Source organism: Carica papaya, chromosome 4 (assembly GCF_054855325.1).
Source record: "Carica papaya isolate Zhongbai chromosome 4, ASM5485532v1, whole genome shotgun sequence".
Classification (NCBI taxonomy): domain Eukaryota; kingdom Viridiplantae; phylum Streptophyta; class Magnoliopsida; order Brassicales; family Caricaceae; genus Carica; species Carica papaya.
In genome coordinates, this window is record NC_142312.1 from 269,726 (window position 1) to 280,010 (window position 10,285).

At 33.4% G+C, this 10,285-nt stretch overlaps 2 protein-coding genes across 3 annotated transcripts; both read right to left on the reverse strand.

Moving 5' to 3' along the window:
• Positions 1-77: 77 nt before the first annotated feature.
• LOC110814382 (RNA-binding (RRM/RBD/RNP motifs) family protein) lies at positions 78-6,144 on the reverse strand. Of its 2 annotated transcripts, XM_022041822.2 has the most exons (14): positions 6,006-6,144; positions 5,648-5,800; positions 5,434-5,523; positions 4,548-4,613; positions 4,338-4,403; positions 4,171-4,256; positions 4,033-4,078; positions 3,846-3,900; positions 3,331-3,407; positions 1,243-1,378; positions 1,032-1,156; positions 843-947; positions 514-657; positions 78-372 (listed from the first exon to the last, which is right to left on the reverse strand). In XM_022041822.2, the coding sequence occupies exons 2-14, from the start codon at positions 5,663-5,665 to the stop codon at positions 310-312; spliced, it is 1,077 nt and encodes a 358-aa protein (XP_021897514.1). In that variant the 5' UTR covers positions 5,666-5,800; positions 6,006-6,144; the 3' UTR covers positions 78-309. The 2 variants fall into 2 exon arrangements, with proteins under 2 accessions (XP_021897514.1, XP_021897515.1); XM_022041823.2 differs by lacking the exon at positions 6,006-6,144 and having other exon boundaries at positions 5,648-5,811.
• Positions 6,145-7,188: 1,044 nt separating this feature from the next.
• LOC110814417 (alpha/beta-Hydrolases superfamily protein) lies at positions 7,189-9,916 on the reverse strand. Its single transcript, XM_088217065.1, has 5 exons — positions 9,506-9,916; positions 9,126-9,319; positions 8,977-9,010; positions 7,917-8,533; positions 7,189-7,651 (listed from the first exon to the last, which is right to left on the reverse strand). Exons 1-5 carry the CDS (start codon positions 9,807-9,809, stop codon positions 7,364-7,366), a joined length of 1,437 nt encoding a protein of 478 aa, XP_088073191.1. The 5' UTR covers positions 9,810-9,916; the 3' UTR covers positions 7,189-7,363.
• Between the last annotated feature and the right edge of the window lie 369 nt (positions 9,917-10,285).

A 10,285-nucleotide genomic window follows, 5' to 3' on the forward strand; every position in this document is an offset into this window, starting at 1 on the left:
AATTCATTAATACTGTAATCAAATTATTCAACATTATATGATCTTGAACTATATTCAATTTAAAGTAGACATAAAAGTAAAAAATATTTATCTAATTTTCTTCAATAAAGTGAAGCAGAGGCAAAGGATGGAAGATAGGAAGTCTTCGTTGAATTAATGGGTTACTGGAAAACTAAAACCCACCCACATTATCCAGAAAGTTAATAACTATTAATACACTAGTTTCCATTGACCAGATCGCAGCATATTTTTTAACCTAAAAAGATGACCCTGTCTGAGGCCAATCCTTCCTTTCCAATGCAGCAATTCTTAGTAGGGTCTGTACCTCCACTCTGCCCTTGATGGTCTCCCACTTCCCATTCCATAACCCCACTGCAGACAAAGAAAGGCGTATCAACTAACCCTTTTAAAATATCAAAATTACATGCACTCATATGGCTGCAAGAACATCTCGTTATTTGGTCCCAATAAATACGGCTATCTATGATGAAGGAGGTCAATGTGAATACTTACGTCATCAAAATCCATGCTGCCATACATTCTGCCGTAAGTGCGCACAGGACCACCATAACCTCCAAAAGATTCAGCAGCAGTATTCATCATGAAGTTTCCGCTAGGGCCGGCATCATCAAGAGGTGTGGCTGAATCTATTGCAACCTGCAAAATAAAAGGATATAAATGTCACAATTTGTTGAAATCAATCCCACTCAGGTGCTTTAAGCACAATTTTTCGACAAAAAGAAAACTTATCCTCTTACAAATAAAAAAAACCATGCTTCAATATAAAAGAATGAAACCAAGGAACTATTTGATACTTCAAGGATTTGTTGATGGAGTAATACCTGGTGTCCACAAATCTCATGAGTTCTTCGAGATACACGATCTGCCACACCATCTTCAGCAAAAGTCACAAAACCAAAACCTCTATGGCCAGCTCTCTTAGGATCCTACATCACATTAACATTTACATATCTATAAAGTTGCCTTGTCTATGTATTTTCATTTAATTCACCACATTTACATCAATTTACCTTGGGAACATAAACATCTAATATACGACCAAATCTACCAAAATATTGGCGAAGATCATCAACAGTAGCTTCCTGAGGAAGCCTACCAACAAAAATCTTTTTACCCATCCCACGCATGGGTTCTCCTATTGAGACAGAATTAAAACAAAAATGAGAAATGGCCATATAAGTAATCTTTTACAGTGCATGCTACCCATGCAGACGTACTTACTTCCATATACAGAACTTGGATGATCATATAATGTCGGAGCACCTAGCGCGGCATATCTAGTAGCTGCTGAAATATAAGCACTGTACGCACCATATCCACCTTGTGACATTCTGCCTACTGGCCTGAAGTCATCCTCCTGGCAATAAGATATATAGACAAATCAACTTTTAAGTGAGACAAGATACAATACCTAAAAAGAGCTACTTTCATCCAGCAGACAAAAATGAATCAGAATAAAATTATAGGGTACATGTTGAACATGCGTTATAAGTCCGCTAGCTAGTCAGGAGTTCAGTAAGAGTAGTTGATCGGTGGTTAGTTGTATTTAGTTTCATTTAGGCCTCTGAATTAGGCAGCATAATGCCTTGTATTTAGTTCTTTATGCAATTTAGTGGGCTGTATAGAGTTATGCAGTTAAGTCAGGCAGTTAATCTCAAGACCATATGTCTGAGGCTCAGCCTTTTCAAACTTTGGAAAACACCAAAAGAAGTTTGTTAAACTCTTGAGATCATGGTTCTCTTTAACAAGTCACCTTATGGGATAAATGCTAAGAATTTAGGCCTTATCCCTTTTTCAACCTCATGGATTATTTGGAAGAAAAGAAACAAAATAATTTTTTAGGGCATAGAACTTCTGATTTGATTAAGGATATTTGGTTCCAGATCTTAGGTCTTTTTATTCAGGGTCATCATCTCACCACTAATGAGGACTTCGGGGACCTGATTATTATTTTGACAGAACTGTAATATTTTGTATCAGGCTGCATCCTTTGGGAGCCTATTTATACTACTTTTCTTTTTTTAAAAAAGGCCCATAACTAGATTCCAAAGTAGGAAAGGACCATCAAAAGCAGGAGGTTATGGGAGATTTTGGAACCTGTCCGCAGCAATTGGGGGCATTAGTGAAGCTGTACCAAGAAGATCATGCACACGAGAGAGCTGGGAGACAGCAAGACTGAGCAGGAAATGAAGTCAAACATGAAGAGTTGCCCACTCAACCAGAGGTACTCTCTCAACACCTTTTTTTGGAAAAAAGCATGAGTTTTATGTGAGGAGGGTGTCAAATAAAGGAAGTCATGACCTACATGCAGTGGAAGCAGAAAATGAAGATGGTGCTATTTATGTTCCTATATAATCAAATGACTGATATTTCGATGGCAATATTGATCCATTAGGGTGGCTGAATCTTCCAGAGCTTCTTCCACCACCCAAAAACACATGAAGAAGAAATAGTTGTGTCAACCTCTTCCCATTTAGAAGGGGAGGATTACAACCAAAGTTTCCACTTTGAATACTCTGCAGCCCGTGCAAGCAGTCTGACTCAAGAGCGAGAGGTCCAAATTTTGTGAATGCCTTGCATCATTGCTCTTAAGGAGAATTGCAGCAACCAAGTGACCTATCTACTGCCATTAGTTCGCCTACGTTGCACAAGGAGAGCATAGCAGCAGGTTAATAATAATTTCTTTTTTTAGAGAAAGTTAGTTCTTCTACTTCAAGGCCACAATTAGTTAAATGCTTGAGCAAGGTAGAGATGGAGGATACATGGGAGAGGGAACTCATTATAATCAGTGATGAAAAATTTCTCCTTGGCCATCAATGTTAAAAACTTTCTACTACCTCTTCCTGTTACTCTTTTTTTGCACTACAGGATAAGCACCTCCTTGAAGGGGACAGCAAGTTGTTTGCGGCCAAATCAGTAATTTACACATGAAAATGAAACGTGTGTTAAGTTTCTTTAATTCCTAGATACTGTCAATTAGAACTGTTCATAATTTCCTTTATTGTTAGAAGTAGGCAGAAGTTGTTCCAGGCAGTTTGGAAGTTATCTATTCGTTAGGAGATAGTTTTAAGATCCAATCTTGGTCTAAAATTGTGTATAAATCCGCAACATTTATGAAAAACAAAGTAAGAAGAATTCATATAAAAAAGTCCTGTTTCAATTTTTAAACTCGGAGCTTGAAGAGCTCACTTTAAGAGATCTAAGGAGTCACTTCTTAATAGATTGAAGGAGCCTTTCTCCTCTTTCAAAACCACCCCATACCTAGATCCCATTTTAGGGACCCTAACGGCAAGAAAATGATTAACTTACCTTGGGTGTTGCACGGTCAACAACTACAGAGGAACCTCCCAATTCATGAGTATCCATCATCAAAGTTTCCACAGAATCTGCAAAGTAGAATCATTACGTTACCTTCCTGTGTACAGCTAAAGATAACATATAACATGGACATATATATATATCATAGAAATATGCTAGGTAACCATATCTCTCACAACTATTAACTGGTTGCCAGCCAAATTACAAAGTTCAGAATTTGATAGCTTTAATATTTTCACAACACCGAAATAATCATCCGTCATAGTTTTCATCTCATATCAAGGTAACTATAAGGATTTTTAAATAAAACTCAACATATTTCATCAATAATTATTGGTTTTACTGCTGCCTATCTCTATGTACAAGTCAAATCTCTTTCTAGACTTGACAGTCTATCTAATAGGGAAAGATCTATGTTTTCAAAAACTTAATAGTGGAAACCAAATATCACCATAATCATGTAACGACCTAGAAGTAGAGGTACTCAGGAAAATAAATGCACTGACCAGCACTTGCAAAAGTAATAAACCCAATTCCCCGGTGTGCTTTTGAGCCTTGATCCTAAAAGAAGACCAGAAATTGTCAAATATTATAACTTCTCATTTAAGATATCAAAATTAGTCAAATATGCATTCACTTATACAACTGCATGGGTACACAAGACCACAAGAGAGCAAGGGAGATGGCAAGCACCTTGGGCATGTACAAGTCTGTAATTTCGCCATACTTCTCAAAATGACTGAAAGAGGTATTTCAAAGATAAAGTTCATTTCTCATAATAGCTCATAGATCATGTTCATAAAATATATACATCAAATCAAGTCTAATTACCTACGGAAGGTTGCTTCTGTCACAGATGGAGCAATCCTAGCGACAAATATTCTGGTCACTTTCTTGGCAGGTGCCCTCATTTCCTCCTGCAAAAGAAGTAGTTATTAAGTGAAGAAGAATGAAAAGAGAAAAGATGTTAAAAGTGTTTCAAGATTTTCTAATCCAACCTTTGGTGTAGCAACTTTTACTTCCAGCATTCTGTTTCCAAGGAAATGTTCATTTGATAGTGCATTCTGCACATTAGGAATTATCAGGCAAGTAAGCTCATCTCTTAATTACAGATCCAATAAGGAATTTGAGCAAGTAGCACATTAACCATAAACTTAAAATGCAAGGCATAGAAGTTGAACTACGAGAAATTGTTAACTTGCAAATACCTTAGCATCTTCAACCGATGCAAATGTTACGTATCCAAAACCACGAGATCTGCCAGTTGACCTCTCCTAATATGACACAAATAATAAAACAAACACCTTCCGTATTTAACCAAAAATTAAAAATAAAATTACAAGTAATTAAACTATCCATATCTGCACAGAAGTGTATAATTTCCATGATCGAGTCCCTAGCATAGAGCCCAAAAAACAATAATGATGTAATAAGATTGCACTATCTAGCAGAAAAAGTCAGTAGTTTTTTTAAAATACTTATCTGCATCTCTATGTCTATATCCATCTATTTACCTATATCCACTCATCCAAACAATTCCCAATCAAATCAATAACAAACAAGCATATAAATCGAAGTTGCAAAAGATGTATCTGAATACCCAGATACACATACAAATCCACTGGTACATCAAAAAATTTGATGGCAAATCTAGCACTTAAATATCTGCAAACAAAAGTAGCCTAAATTGGAGGAAATGGAAAAGGTCGGGAAAGGAAAGGGCTTTACACAACATTAAAAATAAGTTCTTAGATCCTAAACATTCTAATTTGTTATTTCATTTATAGTATGATACATCTTTCTTTTCCTCTATAACCTAGAATAAACAGAAGTTACAATAATCATTTCCTTTACTTTCAAAAACCAAAATTTCTTTTGTTTCCCTTTCTTTCATTAACTTCAACCCAAAAAAGGTCCAAGTGTTTGATGCAACAATATATTCCATGTACATATACCAACAAGAGTATTTTAATATAAAAAGGTTTTTTTCTTTATGAGGCTAAAGTGATGGTAAATAATACAACCCGATCAGTGTGATACTACATTACCATGAACTTAAAGGAATAAAACAGAGAGCAAGGTTAAAGGGCCAACCTTCATGACAATACAATCCTCCAAGTCCCCAAATTTGCTCATATACTCCCTCAATCCGACAGTATCAACATCCCATGGAATCCCCAAAACCTAGTCATACACAAAACTGCGTCAGTGAAATAAAGAAGAACCAAACTCAATCCACCAAACACGCCAAGGAAAAGAAAAAAGATCGAAATCATAGCCGTAAATTGACAAGCAATAAATCACTAACCACGAGCTTTCGCTCCATAAAATAGAGATGGAGAAGAAACGCCGGGCGAGAGAACGGAAAGCGAGGGACGTGGGGGGAAACAGACCCTAATACACAAAAAAATCCTCTCTGAGACCACTCTTCTCTCTCTAAATCTCTCACACTCGCCTCCTCCTGCACATGATAAGCACACCTCTTTCTCACACACAAACATCATCAAATACCAAATCAAACTCACCATTTTCTCTTCCGTGGAAAATTGAATCTTTTTTTTTTTGTTCTTATTAACTTGAGAAAGAGAATATTAAGAAGGAAATTAGCTCTAATTACAAAAAGAAGAAGCGAAAGAAAAATCGGGGTTGTTATGCGCTCAACTGACCTTTGAATCTCTTAACAGGATTTTTCAAAACCCTAAAAAAATTGCCAGATCTCTCTCACCCTCCCTTCTCCCTACCCCTATCGCTCTCTCTCCTGCTCGCTCCTGCCGCAAAATAGGTTACTTTCGTGACAGCTGGGGGATAATATCCATCATCTATCTTAAGATCCGGTGCGGACGCTCCATTCAAACAACAGTGGTTGAGCTCTGTGATTGAGACACGTGTTCAACCCGTGATAGGGTTGTAGCTGGGCCAAAATCTTCTATAATGTTTGGGCCTCTGATTTAGGCTATATTTCAGTTAAACATGATAATAAATAATTAAAGAAGTAAAATGCCCCGAGTCATACTAATCCATGTTGCTATTCGCAAACCGTGGACAATTATGAAGATAATCGTGTTAATTAAAAGTGTAAATTGATAACTTTACTAGTGAACAGTAGAAATTAATTAAAAGAAAAAGGATTAAAGTTCTCAAACTTCTCTAAATCACAATGTGAACATCATGCTTCAAACATTAATATATATCACTCTTCTTGATCCATTAAGTTCTAATTATAAAACCCTAAATAACCATATAATTAATTACACGTTATCAGAAAATATATGATGCAAGAGGCATATATGAGTTATCAGACAATATTATTTTAATTCGTATCAAGATGGAGAGATACATAATCTTCTGGAAAGCTGATCATGTATTTTTGGTATTAACAACGCAATAACTCGCGTAAATTCCAACCAAACATGCCCTTCTCGCTTTTCTATATTACTTTTCTTTTTATTATTTTAGAGTAAATATCAAAATTACTAGTTTAATTGTATCACTTATTGTATATTTTTATTTATTATTTCATTGAAAACAAAAGAGTATTCTAATTGCAATATACACAAGAATTTTTAATTAAATAATAATAATCTTCAATACGTATATAACTTAGTAATAATTATATAATTAAATTAACTATATTCTTGTTTCTAATTTTGTAATAATTGACTTATATTTTTAACTGTGAATCAATGAATTATAAAAATATTTAACCAAATTGGAAAGAAAATAAACTTTTATATTTTTACTCCTATTTGAATAGCATTAGTTTTATACCTCAATTCTTATCTTATAAAATTGAAAATTTAAATAAAATTTACCCTTAATAAAAAGTAAAAGAAGTAAACTAAATGAAAATTAATTAAAATTCAATAGTAGAATATATTTGAACAGGTAAAAATACATGAAAGCTTCATAATTATTCCAAATCACAATAACTAAAGTAAGAAAAATAGTGCATGCTTCAAGTCATTTGAACATAAACATGAACAAATAAGTTACATATTATATTACAATCACTCTTCATAATCCCTTAAAACTTTAATTTGTCCCACCATTTTGATTTGTCTTGGTGTGGAGAGAAAACACCAGGCGGTGATAACAGAGTAGAATTAACATAATCTTGAGGAAAATGATTTGGTACTCCCGGAGCTAGCAATCCAAATAACCTAAAAAGTCTTAACAGTTTTCCTTCTTTAAAGCGTGGCCCCTTCGTTTTTGCTATTGTGAAGCTTCTTATAAGCTCGTAAATGGCACTAATCCTCATGGGTATTATTTTAAATAGTGAAAAATAATTCTTGTTTGGTTCTTCATCAACAACCTACATAAACCAATTAATTAAATAAAAAAAAAACTTTTGTAAGCTCATAACTAATTAAATATACAGTTATAAATCCAATTAAAGTTGTGTTTTTATTATATTGAAGTAAATGACTTTTGAGTTCATTCAACTCTACCTATATGACCCACTAAGTCAATTCATACTTAGCACAATGAGAGAATGGAATGTGGGACTAAATTTCTTTACTAGAAGCTTAAATTTATAAATAGGTTAATTATATCAAGTAAGAAAACAATATCCTTACCTTTACTTCATAATGATTATCATAGAAGAGGCAAACTCCAAAGTGCTTGAACATGAAAGCAGTGTCATCATATGGCAACCTAGGCACAATATCATTGTTGTAAACAAATCTGAAATATTCAATGTTGTATTCTTTCAATTTGTTCAGCATGTACTCTCCAAAATCCTCTCCACCAACTCTAGGTTGCCCAAATGTATAAATCCCAACTAATCTCTTTAATATCTCCGTCTCTTCATGTAAAAATAAAATTGCTGGGAATAGAATTGCTAGTGCACCACCTAAACTATGACCTGTTAGTATAAACTTTACTTGATCATTATGAGTTAAGTGTTCTTTGAGGATGTCTCTAATTGTGTAATATGCTAAGGGCGCCGTGCGCTTGTCATTAGGAACCACATTCTCAGGCCAACCAACATTCTTTTGTAAACCTAGAGCTTTCATAAATCCACCATGGATTTTGCCAACATCTGGTAGCTCGTACCAAGAAAGATCAGCATCAGTACTCCAATCATCCGCACTGAAAGGCTCGGTGCCTCTAAATGTTACTACAATTGTATCATGCTCGTCTCTTTTGTCATAGAGCAAGGAAGCTTGGGTGCTGCTTTTGTTTTGATAATCTACGAAAGAAAAAATATAAATCAATAATTAATTAAGAGTGTCCAACCAACCACTACATAATATCAATATATATATATATATATATAACTTGAATTTAAGAGAACTAAGAAAAGATATATATATATATATGTGTGTGTGTGTAGATTATGTTTAAAAATACTAAAAGAAATGTCCTATAATGTTAATTTGTTAAATTATATATATCATTTTATATTTAGTGAAAATAAATATATAAAAATAAAATAAGATTAAGACACAATATTTAAGTTAAAAATAGAGAATGTACAAATTATTTTTTTTGAACCAATATATTTTATGAGCCCAAATAGGAAGTTATCAAGATTATTTTATTAGTTATAAGTCATGAAATTAAATTAATTTTATTATTATTTTTTTTAACAAAAAAGTAAGATAAATCTTATAAATAATTAATTATGATTACCATTCCAGAAGTTGAAACTTCCCAATGACTCCATCTGCACATGATAAAAAAAAAAAAAAAAAAAAAAAAAAAAAAAAAAAACTCAATGAAAATAGTTTAATAAATATTAAAATATTTTATTGATTGATATAATTAAAATAAGTAATTACCTTCCAGAGATCTTCAACAACAGTTCTAATGAAGGATGGGTTCTCGTAAACAATTTTAGCAGCCATCATAGCTAATGTTGGATAATACAGGTCATCTCCGGGGCGGATGCCACTGTCTAACTCTACCCGCTCGTCCGAATACCCGACTACAGATTTATAGTTTGCTGATGATCTGTGTGGTATTATTACTTTTCCTGTATTGCAAATATATATATATATATATGTTTTCAGGTTTTTTTCTTTATTATATATGTTAGCAAGAAAAGTATTAACATATATTTATTAGTTTGTTTGTCACTATGTATAGGACTTCTGGGAATTTGCATGGTAAACTAAATGATTCATATAAATTATATATATATATATATATGAAGTATTACCCTTTAAGATGTTAGAGATCAGCCTACAGGGGGTGCGATTATTGGAAAGAAAGTTCAAGGTCCATTCGAGGACGAAGCCGGTGAAGGCCAGCGGTTTTGACACCAGCTTCAAAACCTTCATTGCCACGACAGAGATGACAATGATCCAACGGTGCATAATGTTTTCAACTCTAGGCTCGGAGCTTTCGACAAAGCTCTTATTCGTCATGTCCCCGTCGATCAAGAGGTTAAACAAATGAGATACTTTCATATCATCAGGCTTCAAGAGCATGTGACGAGACGCAAAGCTCTTGTCGCAATCCATGGCTTCTCTGGCAACAGTGATTGGAAGTATGGTGGAAGAATACTAGTGATTTGAGTAGCAGCAGTAGTGTACTACTCTGGTGTTTGGGTAATGCATGGTGCCGAGAAGATCAGTTTATATAGAAGGCAAAAGAATGCAGACATTACCTATAATCATGGAAGTTAAAATAGTATTTGGTTAATTAGTTATTTATTATTATTTTTTTAAAATATATATATATATATATTAAAAGACTACTTTTGGTTTGATTGATGTATGTATCTCTTGAGTATAAATTTATTTTTTTAATAAAAATTTATGTATTTTATTAATAAAATAATAAATACACATCAATAAAAATAACTTATTAATAATAACATATAAAATACACAGTTTATGAATTGAATATATCTTTTTATATAAAAAAAAATACAAATATTTACTATCAAGTTAATATATTTTATTATAAGTATATATTTTAACAAAAAGGAGTATAA